At 38.7% G+C, this 17,088-nt stretch overlaps 1 protein-coding gene across 1 annotated transcript; it reads right to left on the reverse strand.

Annotated features, from left to right (window-relative positions):
- Positions 1 to 435: 435 nt before the first annotated feature.
- Positions 436 to 16,721, reverse strand: LOC145910266 (EF-hand calcium-binding domain-containing protein 6-like). Its single transcript, XM_082997327.1, has 32 exons — positions 16,443 to 16,721; positions 15,980 to 16,131; positions 15,722 to 15,874; positions 15,039 to 15,231; positions 14,636 to 14,807; positions 14,137 to 14,267; positions 13,788 to 13,936; positions 13,459 to 13,607; positions 13,199 to 13,310; positions 12,820 to 12,939; positions 12,333 to 12,469; positions 11,854 to 12,007; positions 11,331 to 11,446; positions 10,869 to 11,036; positions 10,489 to 10,660; positions 10,084 to 10,224; positions 9,797 to 9,904; positions 9,543 to 9,645; positions 9,143 to 9,275; positions 8,741 to 8,908; positions 8,365 to 8,498; positions 7,788 to 7,941; positions 7,225 to 7,360; positions 6,758 to 6,988; positions 6,355 to 6,561; positions 5,678 to 5,905; positions 3,398 to 3,529; positions 2,918 to 3,016; positions 2,442 to 2,625; positions 2,164 to 2,351; positions 1,587 to 1,736; positions 436 to 1,266 (listed from the first exon to the last, which is right to left on the reverse strand). Exons 1-32 carry the CDS (start codon positions 16,552 to 16,554, stop codon positions 1,144 to 1,146), a joined length of 4,809 nt encoding a protein of 1,602 aa, XP_082853453.1. The 5' UTR covers positions 16,555 to 16,721; the 3' UTR covers positions 436 to 1,143.
- Between the last annotated feature and the right edge of the window lie 367 nt (positions 16,722 to 17,088).

Consider the following 17,088-nt stretch of genomic DNA (forward strand, 5'->3'; position numbering starts at 1 on the left):
GAAACGATTTATATCATCACAAGCTAGCACATAGCCGACGTCAAATTTGGACTTGGCCGCATTAAAACAAGACGTTTATCACGTAACAATCTAGTCTCAGGAATCAATGAGCCATTTTTTTCAAGAGATGGACAGGTTTTGATAGCTCGTCCAATCTCTTTACAAGGGTTTTGTCAAGGTTTAGGCATACAGAGTAAATACAAAACTAATTTAAATTATCAATGACTTATATTTACACTGTGCATAATCAAACAGTAATGACATGCTCTATTTTCTAGGCTTTTTTGTCTTGAAACAAGACTTTCCCACACGTTGTTTACTATGTAAAGCCAAAGGGCGTACCAATTAAACTGAGCAAAGGTAATGATTGCTTATTGGCGGTGTTGGTCTTTAGCAAATTTACACCTCGCGCTGAAACACATGTTAAAGGTGGAGAAAGCTTTGGCCGCTTTTATTAGGTGAGAAGTCATCGGCTTGACGTAAAACTGTACAGCATTGTTAAAAGCGGAAAACACTACCTTCAAGGTCGCCCGTCTCTCTGGCGACTCACAGTGGATGATACTTAAACCGAATGTTAGCTCACGAACTTTGAAAGCGCGTATGTACAAAAATACGAGAAGCAGTGTTTACAGCCGCTTAAACGAATTGCCTAAAAACGAATCAAGGACTACTTATTACTTATATAAAATTGCTGGAAAGCACTTCAAGAAATTACTAGAATAGATTGGTAAGATGACGAAACCGTGCTACAACGAACAATCGTTTGCTGAAGTTATTTCACAAAATCATCACGGGGGTCGGGTAACCCTAATGCCTTGACCGAAAAACAAATCAGTGCTTAATTAAATTACATATCTACAGGGTCCCAAAACACCTATGGCATTGTTTGCAACCCAAGGAAAAGTAAGCAAGAGGGCAGAAGCTACCAGTATTTTTTTTAAATCACTCAAAAGTGCAACAGGTAAAATTCCAGGCCGCAAAAAGCAAAACAAAATATATCTAACGAGTCTTTATATCAACAAGAAACAAAAACACCAAGAAAACGGCGAACTTCCGAGCGTTTCAAAAGTCTGGGCGCACCTGACGCTCGGTAGACGCCGGACCCAGAAGGTGCACAGTCTTTGACGTCACTATTTAATGACGTCACTGCAAGAATGCACGTATGAAGTCGTTATAGGGAACTCGTCCCCTCATGCCGTGATCGTAGAAGGTCAGCATGTGGAAGAAATCCTCTTCAGAAAGGTTAATTGCGTACTGACGAAGCACCTGTTTGCAAAACCATGTTTAACCTTCTTGAGTGAACGCACTAGATGCGAGGACACGAAGCAAAACGATAATTAACGAATAATTTATTTTGTTTTTCATTAGGGTTTAACGCAAGTTGACTACTAAAATTAACTCCAACTAAACTACAGGAATAGAAAAAAATTATTTTGCTAGACGAACGCTTATTTTTGCCCAAAACTCTGAACCAGCCCGTTACCCGAAATCCAAAACGTTTTACGCAGGTACCAAGCAGAATAGCGACCAAAAAACTTTTAGGTGTAGGGGGAGTATAGTATCAAACACTGAGTGTCGCAACGAACCTGACGGAACGCCAAAGGCGAAACAAATCCCTCTGCTTTGGTGTCGACCAAGCGGAAAGCTCTTCGCATCTCCTTCCAGCAATGGAGAATTCGCTCCCGGAGTTTAACCATCGCCTCAATAAAGCTCTCGCTTTCCTTTCCGGTGTCAACCTGTTTATACGTAAGTTGATGTTTGTATTCTAGTTTATCTTAAAGCGAGGTTTACAGGCTACGCATTGCAGCTGGATCAGCCACTTTTTCCCGACAAGTCGGAGCGATATCTGAAAATCACGCTCTTTTGAGGTGACTCTGGGCTAACTTTCAGATAACGGTGTTATCTTAAAGTGGTTGAAAACTTGCTCATTATTTCTGTCATTAAGGTTCAATGCAAAAGGGAAGAACAGCCGTGAATTTTTTACCAGGCCGGTGTTTGGAATTCAGGTTATTATGAACATGAATCATGATCAGTTTGACTTGGTTTATGGGTCGAATGATCGCCTGACGTGATTTTGCTACAAAGTATCTAAATGGCTTCTGTAGTATAAAAGTTCTAATCATGACATATTTCTTTCTAAGAGCGTAAAATTGTGACTCGTACTGGGATCCTGGCCGTGTGTATCTTCCTCCTTTTCAGCAATCCCTGCTCCTGCGGCTTAAGAGTCAGGATGAAATGTCGGAGGAAGTCGCGATAAGAAAACTTCCCTGCGTTCTCGTTCAAATCGTATTTCAACATCAGCTGTCTGGCGTCCTCCAGTGTCAGCATTACCCCGAAACTATCCAAGATTCCTGGAAACCGCAAGCTTGAGTAAGTTTGTTTATTTTAACACATTTTAGTAAAAATGCAAGAATTCGTAAACTTTAAGTTTAAACGCATACCAACAAATTCATCCGGTAGCACGCAACCGCTCCGATCCGGGTCCAAATTACGACATTCCTTCTGTATTTCCTGCCAATGTTTGTACACGAGTGATTTGATCTTCCCTTCGGCTGTATCTGCATTCACGATCGGCGTAGATGCTCGTCCCACGTGATTATGGCGTATTACGCCATCAGCAGTTCCCTGTTGTGAATGTACCATTGTTGCTTAGTCATAAAAGGTTAATTTTAGGTTAATTTATTGTGTGAAGAATTGCGACCCAAAATGAGAACAACAACCAGATAAAATGGTAAAATATATTCAATATAACCTTGAGAAAATCATATGTGTTGTACCTGACATTGCAGCTTTTTTCCCAAAAATACACAAAAACGTCGGTAATCAATATATACACTACACTATCTAAAACGTAAAATTATTGGGCACAAACCTCAACCTAACTTGTAACAGGTTATGCTGCATCGAATGGACTTACCAGTCTACTTGGAGGCCGTGATGGCTGAAATTCATTGTCACCAGCTGAAGCAGGCCGCAATGCCGGTTCACCAGCTGCCTGAAGATCGCCGATTTGTTGCTAAAACCAATTTGGAATTTCATGTAAAGATTATAATGTGTTGCAGAATCCTATGGAGTAAAAACTCGATTTCTGGATTAAAAACTGTCGGCTTTCTTACATAAAAAAATATAGACACTGACGAATGCAGTGAAATATACTTGTCTTGTAAGAAAGTCGAAAGATTTTATTCCGGAAATAAACGTTTCAATTCTTGTGGTATTAAATAGGATGTCAAGGCAACTCCAATAGAACGGGGGTGAATGATTTCTAGAATCGATTAACAATAACCAAAATATAGCCGTTTTTTCGTTCAAAAATGCAACCGATTTTACTTTATCAACAAAGCTCAATAATTAAGCAAAAGTTGTTACACTTTTGGATAAAAAATATTCAGGTTACCTGGGTATCTTTGCCTACTTCTTGCTTTAGCGAGTTCTTTTCGTCAGGAGTGCTGTTGTAATTCTTAAGAAATTCGCGATACTCGAGGTTGTTGAATTCGTTGACGGCTTGCTTGGCCCATAGACGATCAAACTGCAATGACATTTAGCATAAAAAAATCTGACATCTATTTGTGAAAGATTAAATATTTGTGTACACAAAAAACTAAAACCCCACACCGTTCACCTCTATTACCACGATAGTTTCATGAAATAAAGACAAAGTAAATAAAATGTGGTTCATTCAGTGGCAATGGAACTTACATCAAGCTGCTGACTGGTTAGTTTCCTGATAATGGCTTTTCCACTGGGGCACATACGACTTACGTCATAACGAGTAATGCTGTCCGTAAAACCGTAATCCATTGCTCGGAACCAACACAAACCAATTAAGTTTTAAAATTGGTAAATTCCCACATTTATTTGCATGCAGAAAACCTAGATTTTCCTGTTTGACTTCAGCTTTGGGTTACACAAAGAATTAGTATACTGCACATTTTCCTTTTCAATTCAAAACGCATATATCGATGGACCTGACTGGGCAGTAGTCTTTGTTAATTTCAGTAAATTTAATAACGTCCCTAAACAAAAAAAAACGAATCAGAATTGCACAGAAACCACGAACGAATGTAAATCTAAACAACCATAGCTCGAAACGAGACCTACAAAAACTACAGCGTTTTCAGTATGGGCGCCAAGGACTAAATTTAACCCTGTGTGGTTGTATCAATACCACGACTCGGAGCAACACGCACGCGCGAACAATAGTTTTATTGGCCCACTTATAATCACAAAACAGCGCTATCGGTTGCTGCGAGAACCATGTCCTACATCCTGTCTTCTTCGGATAAAGGATTTTATCAAAATTTGAAACCCAAAAAAGAACGTTATCATTGCATTGCACGAATATTGCTGGATTAAAAGTAAAGTAATGGTAAAATTTAAAATTATCTTATTGCTTGCTTCCCATTTGCAAAAATGAACTACAATATTCCCCAACAGGCTTACAGTTCCCACTTTAACCGACCCTTTAAAGGACAATACGCGGCTGAGCCACTGTTACAACTGATAATCCCTTTTGATAACTATTTGTATTAAATCCGCCAAAACGAGGAACAACGTGGCCCACTGGGCCCTCGACACCCAGATTAGGATCGGAAAGTTTTCTTCGGCGTGTCTCGAGGAGTTGTGCTCAGACCTGTTGAAGTGCCGGGGAAGCACAGTTCACGAACGTGTCAAGCTACACTTTAGCCCAATCCAGGGCACTTGCTGCAAGACTGCTCCAGTCAAGTTTATGCAAGAAAATCATGCACACTTAAGGGCATACCTACATATGCACAATGTACGCATTCACTTTTTCTAATATAGTTGGACAAGTTCCAGACACATACTTGTGAGTAATTATTGCTGCGTTATACGGTTTAAGGGTGAAAAAAATTCTTTTAGGTCGTTTGTCTTATCTGCATGATTGATGAACCAAACACAACAAGGCATTTTTAAGTGCCTACTTTAACGCTCATTATAACTGATGTCAAGGACAGGTGGGCAAGAGACACAATAGAACAATTTCTACTGGCTCAGGGTGGCGTATCCTCAAACAAAGACGAAAAGACAGGCTGCTATAGAAACATGCTTACATCGTCGACAACCGTTTCGCAAAACGATTTGACAAACACACATAGGGACTAAATTCGTGATGTTAAAGAGTCTTATACATTGCCACAACTCTTGAGAGAGCCGTATTACTCGTGTCAGCTCACTTAGCATGTTAGTCTGCAAACGCAACATGTTTGTTTGAAAAGAAAGTCCGGACACATTAGGTTTGTGATTCAAATACAGCTGACTGTGATCTGGGGTTGGAGTTCGGCTTAAAAACCTATTTAGATCAGAAAGGGCTCATGTTTTGGACACCGAAGTTTAATTGCACCAAATAAACCTCTCAGAATCTTGGAATTACAACACTTTCGCATAATTTTTTGACGATTGTATGGTAATATTTGCCATAACATTGATTTTTTGAAATAACTCTGCTTTGCCATGCACTTAGACCTAAAAATACACGTTATTTTGGTATAAAACATATTTCCCTATTAACAGCTTTAAATTTGGGAGTTCGTCAAGTGTCTCATGGAACGCATGGGTCAAATAAACGCCACAGACGAACGGAAAATATTTCAGGGTGTTTGTTCGATTTTTCAAAAAAAAAAACTTTCTAATATTAATATATTAATCCAAACCTCACCTGTTCGTCAGTTAGACGCATCACGTTCTCGTTAATAATTTCACGGAAATCTTCTTTGGAAACCACAAATATTTTCGCGTAATCGGTGTCGGCGAAAGCGCGTTCGAAAGCAGAAAACCTCGCCCTCACAACCTCCCGTACACGTTCCTCCACCTCATCCACCGGAAGGATATGCGGTGTCTGGGGAGGTGCAGCTTTACCAACGTAGTCTGTCCACTCCTTCAGTTTCTGTCAGCGATAATAAAGTGTTATGTTCCGGGAACTCAAAAAGACCAACAGACGTTCAGAGTCAGTGTTTGTGATCTTTTATTAAACGGAAATATTGATTTCGCCAATTGGCATCGTCCGTTTCTGTCTTATTCAAATAAAATCTGATTCCTGTGGTCATTTTATTGCACTTTCTCCTGCATTGTTATCATTTTTTTTCAGTTTAGATACGTTTCTTACAAAAATATTCAAATATAGATGAACTTCATTTGCATGTGGCACTGACAATGGAATTTTTACATCTATCTTCTAAAGAAAAAATCAACTGATTTCAGAATAAAAAAAAGTTTTCGAAAATATGGTGATCTGTGTTTGCATATTTTTTAGTTTGGTATGTGTTAATTATTATAAAATCTGTTTAAACGTATTTCGTTTCTGCGGGTGTATCGTTTTGAAACATAAAAGCTTACCACGTCTTTGATCATAGAAAAGTTCTGCAGGAAAACAATCCAATTAATGTTTTTGTTTGGGGAAGTTCCTGTGCCAGTAATTCGACATTTAGTGAGCACTGTCTTGAACTGTTTGTCGGTCAGTTTAAAGCAGAAATTGTCGAGCAGCCTTCGAAAGTCTGACACTTTTACAAGGCCGGTCTGCGCACGGTCGAAAGCTCGGAATGCCTAAAATATATCGGAAATAACGTTTAAAAAGATTTACGATATTAGTTTGGGCACCAATAAGATTTTATGTTAAATCTAACATTGTCCACACGTTTGTGCTTGCCTCTTTTAACGCACCAAAAACTTACAAACAGTAACAAGACATTTTTGATGTAAGTGGCACAGAAACCTTTTTGGATATGTAAGGTGCACATACCGAGTTTAGACTGTTGTAGTTCACCGTCACTCTTTCGCGCAGTTTCGCCATCATCTTATCCACAGTCAAGTGCTCGAAGGTCTGCCACGTGATTGGTTCACGCGGATCCGAACCTTGCCGACGTTTTCCGAATCTTGATGCACGACCGTCATCGATCGCCCGAAGGAAGTCAAAGTACGAAAGGCGGGCTTTGGTCGTGGGAAGTCCAAGACGTTTGAGTAGCGACAGGAACTAGAAACATCATGCAAAAACATACCTCATATCATTGAGAATGAACAGTCATTCCCAGAGTTATTTAAACATGGTGATTGAGTCACATTTAATTGAACTTATATTCCACTATTAGACAAATAATTTTACTTTTACAAATATGCTTATTTTTTTTCGAATCTGTATACGTATAGAGGAACATCATAGTTTGTTTAATCGTTCTGTATCTGACAAATTAAGTAAATTCAAAATGTAACCTGATCTTCATCAAGGAAATAGTTGAGTTGAACAAGAACCCTTTGAAGGTCGGCCAAAGTCACGTAACCGTCCTGATTCTTATCCAACTTACGAAATGCTTTGTCGAAATCCGAGTAGTATTCGCGGAATCTGTCTCTGAAAAGAATAAATGCCAACCAGTTAACACCTGCATAAAAGTTAACAACTGGAAATATTGACTAAGCTAGTTTGGCAGAAATGGTGGAAATTGTCAGTATGTTTTGTATTTGTTTGATTCGAATTACGTGTGGTTATCCATAAAGTTGGAATCGATTCACGCAATTTCGAGTCGATTCTATTCAATAGGTTTTATAATCGATTTGATGAAATCGATTTCAATAACCGATTTTAGCATCCATATATCGAATGGCAACTTTACAGAAAGCTTTATAAAAATCATATGACCAATCACGCCTTGCAGCAAAGAAAGCTGTAGGCCTTGTTTAGAGATAATTAAATACACAAGCAGAAGCTCAAATAACTCAAAACTATAAACGAAAATTAGTGGAGAAACTAGAAATTTATTCAAAACTTGTTTCATTACTTGAGTTCCTTTTCAACTGTTTCGGCTGTTAAATGTTGGGAGTATTTGATTTGGTTGTATGCAATTTCCTCGTGTTTTGCTTGTTGCAGTTCGTGGTGAGCCAACACGTTCCTGTAATTCTCCTCCACCATTTTCGTGCTCGTTCCCTGGAGACCTAACGACAAAAATAGTTTGATCTCATGTTGCAAAGCGGTGCAACTGCTGATTACAAACTAAGCAGCTAAAATTTTTGTGATTGTAAATATAGAACTTAAGTAGATTGAGAGCCAACAAAATCACTCAATGGTGATTTAATTCTGGTTGACCGAATATTCGTGAATAATTGTAATAGAATAGAAATATTACACAAATATTCCCACTGCAACTAGTTGAAAGATTCTCCACCATCTAAATATGTAAAAGTATTGGGGTTTTGTTTAGTTTTCTAACTTTTCACCTCCCAATGTACCTGTACATTCCAAAAGGCGTATGACATTTCCTGAACAAAACAGAGTACATCGTATTTTGTGACAAAAACAAATTGGAAGGATAATATTAGCGGCTTTTTTAAGTGTGGTTTACTCGTATGTTGTCCTACCCAAGTTGTCGCCGGGCGCGAAAGTTAAACCGAGCTTTCGTAGGAAGTCCTGGTGTGTAATGTAACCTTTCCCATCGTCGTCATATCTGTTCCACAACTTCTGGAACTCGGCATTCGAAATCGGCAGAATGAACCTGAACGAAAGTAAACAAACATTTTTTGTCAATTTTGTTTATATCCTGGATTTTTGACCTAAAATTTGAAATTATTGCTTTGAAATGCCGTGTGCAAAAGAAGACTATTTTAAAAATTAGTACAAATAATACTAACGCGTACATTGATTTGTGTAGGTTTGTAACAAACACTCCTATAAAGACTGTGTATTTTAGGCACGACATACACTAAAAAACTTATGAAGGGAAATTACATGAAGTACCTGTACAGAATTGAACGGAGTTCCTTTTTCCTGATGATCCCGTTACCGTCAGCATCAAAGCTTTGAAAAGCCTTAGCGAGATCCGACCAAGTTTGTTCCGCTTTCATTGCCAGGTAGTCGTGAACTTGATCGGCTGCAAGTTCGGTTGATGAGCGAACTTTATTGAACCTGAATGAAAATAAGGTTGTAAAAATTGAACACTGAGTATTTTTTCCAATATTAAGAATCAAATTAGCCCAGTTTTCTTCACATATGCGCTGAGTACCTCGGTTAAAATTGCAAATTTTTAGGTATTAACAAGGTTTGTGCGCATTCGGATGGTGTTGCGAACTTAAAAGACAGCCTGCATGCGCCCTAACCCATTTAATACCGCAAATATAAATTTAATTATCTTGCACAAACCGGTGTTCTGATTTGAGCCATGGGTGACCCTCTTCTTTGTCAACGACCTCAAACTTCGCGAGGAAGTCGTGATAGGAAAGACTCGATTTTTTTGTCAGTCCCAACATGGCAAGAAGTTTGTAGAATGTCTCGTCTGCAAAATAGCTTATATTATACAAAAGGTTCCCGATCGAAAGGAAATAATTTAAATTTGATTTTAAAAATAATTAAATATTGTAATAATTTACAGGCTTCCCCGAGCATCGTGCGCTGGTCATATATTTTTCCACATACATTCCAAGATCTAATTAACTAATTGGGTTCATAGAGAACGACTTCTCGAAACTTAGTTGGGCGTATTTACTTTGAAGCATTTTCAAAAATCTGTCTCCAAATCATGCTTGTGTTGGTGTAAACTCACCGGTTATAATGAACATAAAGGTATCAAGCAACTTTCTAAATTCGTGCATCGTTAATATACCGTCGTGGTCATCGTCCACCTTGTAAAAGGCAGATCGCACACTCTGAAAAAATAACCAGGTATAAAACACATCTTACAAATCAAACACGTGTTGTATTGGATTTAACTGTGTTCTATGCGGTTTCACTATTTGTGGTTTTGGCCGTGATCGCTTTAAGTTTGTATTTGTGTTATGCGGATTGACATTTGCTTACCCCGAAGTTTTGCCTCATTCTTTCCATCAGCTGTTCGTAGCATTCTAGGGCAGTCATGTATTTCACGTTGGTCGAATTCACAATATGGTTTCCAGCTCTTTCAAGTTTCTGCAAAAAATAAAGTTAAGGTCAATACGGCAAAATTCGCTTGCTTCCCAAATCAAACAGGTGTAATCGGATCATTAGCAAAGTTTGGTTAAATATTACATATCTTAAACGGGTCGCAAACCTTAGTATCGTAATTGCTTGGCGCAGAAGATAACTATATGCAAAAACATACAACTTACCTGTCCGACGCCGTACGTCCGAAGATCTTGAAAGGTGGCGATGAAGTCGGAGTAGTTAAGACCACGAGGAGAGAATTTAAGAATCTCAACTAATTCCCGAAAATGTGTGTCCTCCATGCGGAAACCCATGTCCTCCAACATCTAAACATACGAACAAACCTCTTATATGGGTGGGGCCACTTTTGTAACTTTCATTTAGGCTTCTCTAAATGTTCACCCTATTTCAATTATTACAGCCCATTTTAAACGGAATCTGTTATGTGGACACCTAGCTTGCCATTAAATGAACGTTGAAATATCCAAAGTTCGTGTGGCGATATACGAGCCAATATTAGGTAAATTTTTTTGTATATTATTGACGACATACGAATTTGGGAATTCTCCATCACGAACTATTTTTTTTACCTTTCTGAAGTCGCGCTTTGTCACAAAACCCTTTCCGGAGCGCGAGTATCTCAGAAATGTTTTCCTTATGGCGGTATCGTGCTGCGACATGCGATCCTTCAATTTGGAAATAACTTCTTTGGCAGTGAAGAGCCTCGTGTGAAAACGGTCGACTTTCTCAATCTCGTTAATTCTGCAGATGAAAAAAAGCTCATAACAAACCACTGGTTAACTGTGGGTTTGTTGTTTAGAAAATTTCGGGATTCACAATTAAAACCCAAAATTGTCGAACACTCGATCTAGGGTCGTGTTAAGGTTTAAGGGGAAAGAAACAAATTTTTATTCTTTATCATTCCAGTTTCACATGATTTTAAGAGTTACGCCGAAGTAATGCTTGGTACCTCTCTGACTGATCGCTTTGTCTTTTTTGTTCGCGGTCATTGCTCTCGTTGTGAATTCTAGTGCTCATTCCTTCAAGATCTCCAGGTTTTACGTCAATTCCCAGATTATCGAGAAATTTTGCGAACATGATTCGTCCAGCGCTTTTCTCCTCACACGCATTCCACATTCTGCATTGGATTGAAGATAAGTATCTTTTATCCATAAACGTTATTAGTTGAACCATGCCTTTATGTATAGGTTTATATTGCCAAATCGTGTTTTATGCATTTGTAGCTTTACGGTCTACATAGATCTTTGCCAAAAAAACAAACTGAAAACAACGTAACATTGTTTTATAGCAGTGCTTCTATCAAAATTGCATAAACATAAATGATTGGCCACGTTAGTTCCAATAACACGAAAAATACTCATACATGGTCTCAGCAAATGCAATCCATACCCTTAGTGCGAATTCCACTTACTTATCGAAGTGATCGTCGGATACAGGCAAAGCATATCTGTCCATTAGACGGCGCAAGTGAGCACGGTTGATCGATCCGTCACCAACAGTATCAAGTGCCGCGAACTCATCGGCCACCTGCATTAACAAGCACTTAGTCAGCGTACTGTCGCTCGTGTAGCGGTTTATCGACCTGCGGTCGACTGAGGCGCACGAAACAGCGCCTCTTGGTGCAGTGGAAATCAAGCTCTACAGCACTTAAGCTGGCTAAATAAAAGAGCTGGTCCACTTGATAAGCATTTATACAACGTAGGAATCTATGAGCGGTATAAACAGTGGGGCTGTTTTAGAAAAATATTGATGATCCCCGATTATGAATGATAACTAAAACCACAAAGAATTTTTTCAAACCACTATCAAACAACTTCAAATATTTTTGAACTACTTGTAATGTATCGCAACAAATCATAGATTTGACATTTACTCTGTCTAATTAACGAAAAAGGTTGCGTTGTTACCGGATTACAGTTCTATTGTTATTTTACCAGTTTGTAGTTCTCTGAAAGTTTGACTCTCAGAATATCCTCCACAGTATCCCACGCCAGTATAGCGGGAGGTTGATTGTGGTTGAATTTGTGGGTTGAGTAAAGCCACTTGTGAGCTGCAACCGACTCCTTTGGTTCGAACAATTCCAAGAAGCTAAAAGGGAAAAGAATGCAAGCATGGGCTTGATCATGGTTTTATCATTACGATGGCCGTTTGTGAGATATACTTCATAAAAGTTATCACATTCATACCAACAACCTTCCCAACAGCAAAAGAAAAATGGGAGGAAAAAAACTGTTTTTGCGGGATATTACGCATTTTTTCACGACGATTCTTCGTATACAACAATACTGACATAAAAAAAATACAGAAAAATACATCACTAAATCGAAACTGCTTTTCTACCTACATAGCACGGGACACATAAACAGTTTTATGGAGCCAAATAATAGTTTTAAATAGCAGGAATATTTCATACTTGTGGTATTTTATAAGGCCTGTATGTTCGGGGTCAAGCTCTATGAGAAGTTCCTTAAAATTGTCGTCTGTGAGCTTCATGGCAAACGTCTCCACAATCCTTCTCAAGTCTTTGCGCGTTATCACCCCCTTACGGTTCTGTAATGATTTAAAGTAATACTAAATATTTTACAGGTTAAAATAAGTTACAACGAAATGTGACAGAGAGGTATAGGCTATATATATACGACGGAATTAAAGTCCATAATTGCATACATATTTAATATATATATGCTACATATACAACTGTTTGAGAAAAACTTTACATAGTGATCGATAATTTGCCAAATCACTTTACTCGAGCTTTACAAAAGCTGGCGTGTGACAATATGTGACAATAAATCCAGTATTTTGTAAAAGTTTTGTTAATGTACCTGAGGAACATATGAGCGACAGACCGATATGGCTTATACAAATATCTTCGTAATATATTGTAAATGCCAGAATACCTCGTCGAATCCGAGGAAGGCTTGTTTAAGCGTGGCGTAGTTGTTCAGGACGTGCTTCTTCAGTTTTATCAGAATTTCTGGTGTCGTTACTTGCTCGAAGCCTTGGCGGGTTGGATTTACCTGCACCAAAAATATCTGGTAATTAATATTTGTACAACAACCGCACGGACTGAAAGATGAATGTAACCTCGTACTATAATTACCTCTGTCTCACATCCTAGATGCTTAGTCGTACCATACGTCTTTATTGCAAACCAAAAGCAACCAACCAGAACTTTCTCTGGTTTTCGTTAAATTATTAAACCTTTCTCGTTACGTACACAAGCGCCCAGTGCATTATTTTTACCCCACTAATTCAATTTGGCACTAAGAGCTTTACCTTGTGGTTGTGGCCGATAGGGAGTGTTTGTCCGTTGCCGCTTGACTGCGGATCCTGAAACTTTCCAAGAAATTGCTCCCACGATATTTTGCCGGTTCCACGCACTTCAAACCTATGGCCAAAATTTATCGCAAAGGTTACAAGATCATAATGAAATAACATCTGAAAAATTTGTTTGTCTATCTAGTCTAGTGGATATCATGCGTCTGATAGATGCAGATGCAAATCAAATCATTTGGAATATTTGCACGTCATATTACCTGTACATAAGCTGGTGGAAAACCTCGTCAGTGGTTGGAAGAACGAAGTTGTCCAATACCGCTTTTAAATCATCAATCGTTATGAAACCGTCACTACCGAGGTCGAAGGTCAGCAAGGCACGCTTGACATTTGGGTAATTCTCTTGCATCTAGTATGATAGTAGGAAATGAAATTTTATATTGATTTGGTCCAACCAGTGATTTTTTACGTTTAATTCATGGACATTTTAATGTAGTTCTTAAATTATATGACGAGTACGACACTTTTTGTTAAGAAACACAAAAAGCTAGATTTGGCTGTTTTGAGTAGCAGTTTATTGAATATTGACCTTTTTCCTAAATTCTTTTTCCACCACGGAAAAAGGCATGTCCTCAATTCTCTTGCTCCTACGCTTGCTTCGGTCTTTGTTTCTGTTTAATACAAGATCGGTGACATCCTTTTCTCGCTCCAAGCGTTTCTTCTTGGCGTCCCAGGGTGCTGTAACGACAAAATACCACTTAAAACCGTTAATGGTATGTAAATTCAATAGAAATTATTCTTTGTCTCTTGTCTTGACAAATATTAGTATTTCAGTATAATGATAACGTATAGAGTTTTGTGGCAAAATGCATAATGTTTCAGTGCATTGTTTTAAATTCGTTGTGAAAACACACAGCGTGAAAATGAATATAAATTACCGTCATCTACTTCTTCGTTTCCTTTGGACAGAACATGTCTCTCCGCGGTTGCAGCATTCACCCCTAGTTTGCGCAGAAATTCGCGGTAATCGATTGCTCCAGTGTGTTGGTAATCGTAACGCGACCACAATCTGTGAAGGTTTACAAAAGAAAAAAAATTAATTCTAGTTTGTTGATAGGTCATGAGTCCAACTGTATTAAATTGTTATCACTGCGATGTCGTATAATTTATAGTGTGTGAAAAACACAAGCCTCAAAACCACGTTTTAAAACAACAAAATACTATTGTTTATCAATCCCAGTAAATAACAATGATAAGTAATTGGCCTCATATATTCCTGTTTTTTTATGCTTGAAATAGTACTAAAATTAACTTTTAAAACTGCATCTGGGCTTCTGAAGTTATATCAATGCTTACTTTGTGATGAACACAGGCTGTTGAAACTGTAACAGGCGGATGGATACGGTTCTATACCAGCAGTAAACAAGAAAAACTTACTTGTTGTATTGGGATTCCGTAAGCTTGAGGCAGTAAGTCTCGATAACTCTTCTCAGTTCGTGACGTTGCACCTGCCCGTCACGGTTATAATCAAACAGGCGGAACGCTTTGATCACGTTTTTTAAATTGGCGGCTATTTTGTGCTGCATGTGGCGCTCGATTGAATCCACACCTGCAATAAAAAACAGTACGTTTAAAGTGCTATATTTCAGCAAAGGACTGCTCAAAAGATAACGGAATTAACATCTTGTTACAGAGATAAAACCACTTGCAAAAAACTCCATGTAATTATTCTCCCTTGTTCTGTAAGTATCTTCATACAGATATAGAACAATCACTAATATGCCCAATAAAAGGTTTTCCTTCTTTATTCAAGAAAGTGAGTGCCCAAAAATTTACTTACTTTGATCCTGTGCTGTTTTGCTGACGACAAACTTCCTCCCTTCTTCTTTTATTTGTTTGTGAATTTCGGCAAGTCCGGTGGGCAACGAACCGGTGGACTTGGAAAGAACTATTTCAGGAGGGGTAAATGACTTGTTGGCATAATAATCTAGGAACTTGGTGTAGCTGATTGTCCCGTTTGCATTCCTGCCAATCTGTAGACATAGTTAGTATCACTGAATAGTGTTAAAGTTGTTTCTGATATTTTTATCTAAAAAAGTAGACTTGCTCGCTTACGACAAAAACACGTGGACATTAACCAGACAATTACTCACAAAATGTAAACATCTTGAGGTATAATAAGGCAAAGATAATGGTTTTATTTGCGTGACATTTAATTCTGTTACAGTACATGCCACCGTCCGTACACCTGAAGGCAAGACAAGTCTATTCGGGCTCACTTATCCCTTTGACCAATTTTGTACGAACACCACAGTGTCGTAAGGGCAGCAATTCCTCTGATCAATGACTGCCATTGGGCAAAATATTTCTGAAGTGCTGTTTTGGCTTGGGTCTTTTTATTTACAGTTAGACCGACAAATAACGATACAACACATTGAAAATTTGTCAAGTGAATAAACATTGCCAATTATTAATTTCTTGTGGCGCATGGCCGAAAACAATTATTCACTAACGCACACTTACTTTGGCAATGAGGCTATTTAACTGATCTGGCGAAAGGGGGATGGCGTAGTTTTCCAGCACCCTTCGAAATTCACCTTTAGTCACGTTTGTGCATCGCTCTGCGTCGTAGAGTTGAAAGGCTCGCTTCATTGCTTCCACATTTTCAGCAACTTTCTGCATGTGACGAATTCACATAGGTATAACAAGTACTTATTGAGTTCTTTATGGAGTCAAATGGTTGGATTATGGAGAAATAACACAAATACTAATACACGGTACATTTCTTATCAGTTGATCGACTTCCATCGAGCTGAGACGAGGGTTAGCCATAAGCATGATCGTAGTGCTTCCCGTTCCGTTACTGGGCATTTGAAATGAGCGCGACGAGCCCAAAGAACAAGAATTGCTTCTCCATGCCCTGACGTTGCGTCCTACAGAAAAATGTGGGTTTGTATTTGGGAATGGCTGTGTATGAAAGTCTACGGCAACAACACAGTTTTCACAGTTGAAAATGTTTTTTGCCATGTGTGATGCATTTTCCACTTCTGAATTAATTCCGTACAGCGAATAGATCTCATCACATGTACTCATTGACACTTTGGTTCAGTTGCGCTTACATTGAAATTAATAGAATTGCTGCAACTTCTATGATATTCAAGTTATGGGTACACAGTTACTGTAAATACGTCTAAACATAAATATTATCCAAATGTTACAGATAAAAAGGCTTGAATAAACTTACCGGTGTTAAGGACTGGCCTTGGGGAAAAGACAATGCCTCTGGACGAAGGTCGAAGCGCCGGCATTTCACCAGGCGACGAGTTTGGTTTGTTGATTGCCAGAGCAGAAGCCATTGTATTCTCTTGTCTTTCGCCCTGGATATTGGAAAGCGGCACAGCAAACTTGTGCGTGGCTTTTTTTGCTTCGGATTTCCGCGATGCGTACACTGGTGGCAGAATGTACGCAGTAAATTTGCCACAGGTTGGCGATTCACCTCGCTCGAAATTGACTGGTAAGAACTCGCGCTGTGGACAAAGTGATATTAAACGTCGTTAGCATTAAACTAAGATGTAATTGCGAGCTTCCGACGCAAAACGAAGTTATCCCAGCTTGTAATTGCTTTAGTTCAGTGTTACATATTTACACCCACTCACTGTCCAGTCGCTGATGCAAAAACACCTCACCATTTCAAACAGCTGAATACACTTGGCCGAAAACAGATTCCTTCCTACCTTCTCTGCTTTAAGTATAGGCCTGACGGTAAACACTCGACATCTGATTGCCAAAATCTGCTGGGGCAATTTGTCAATTGTTACATCTAGCGCATTATGACATCACACATCACTACCAAAAAACCTGTCTACCACTGTCCTACCACTAATGTATGT

Source organism: Ascidia mentula, chromosome 8, assembly GCF_947561715.1.
Source record: "Ascidia mentula chromosome 8, kaAscMent1.1, whole genome shotgun sequence".
In the NCBI taxonomy this organism is placed as follows: domain Eukaryota; kingdom Metazoa; phylum Chordata; class Ascidiacea; order Phlebobranchia; family Ascidiidae; genus Ascidia; species Ascidia mentula.

Excerpts from the sequence above, each read along its gene's own strand:
- LOC145910266 (XM_082997327.1), bottom strand. The coding sequence starts at position 16,554 with ATGGCTTCTGCTCTGGCAATCAACAAACCAAACTCGTCGCCTGGTGAA. Across the intron at positions 13,608-13,787 it reads AAAAAGAATTTAGGAAAAAG|ATGCAAGAGAATTACCCAAA; the intron begins GTCAATATTCAA and ends CTATCATACTAG. Across the intron at positions 3,530-5,677 it reads TGCGTCTAACTGACGAACAG|TTTGATCGTCTATGGGCCAA; the intron begins GTGAGGTTTGGA and ends ATGTCATTGCAG.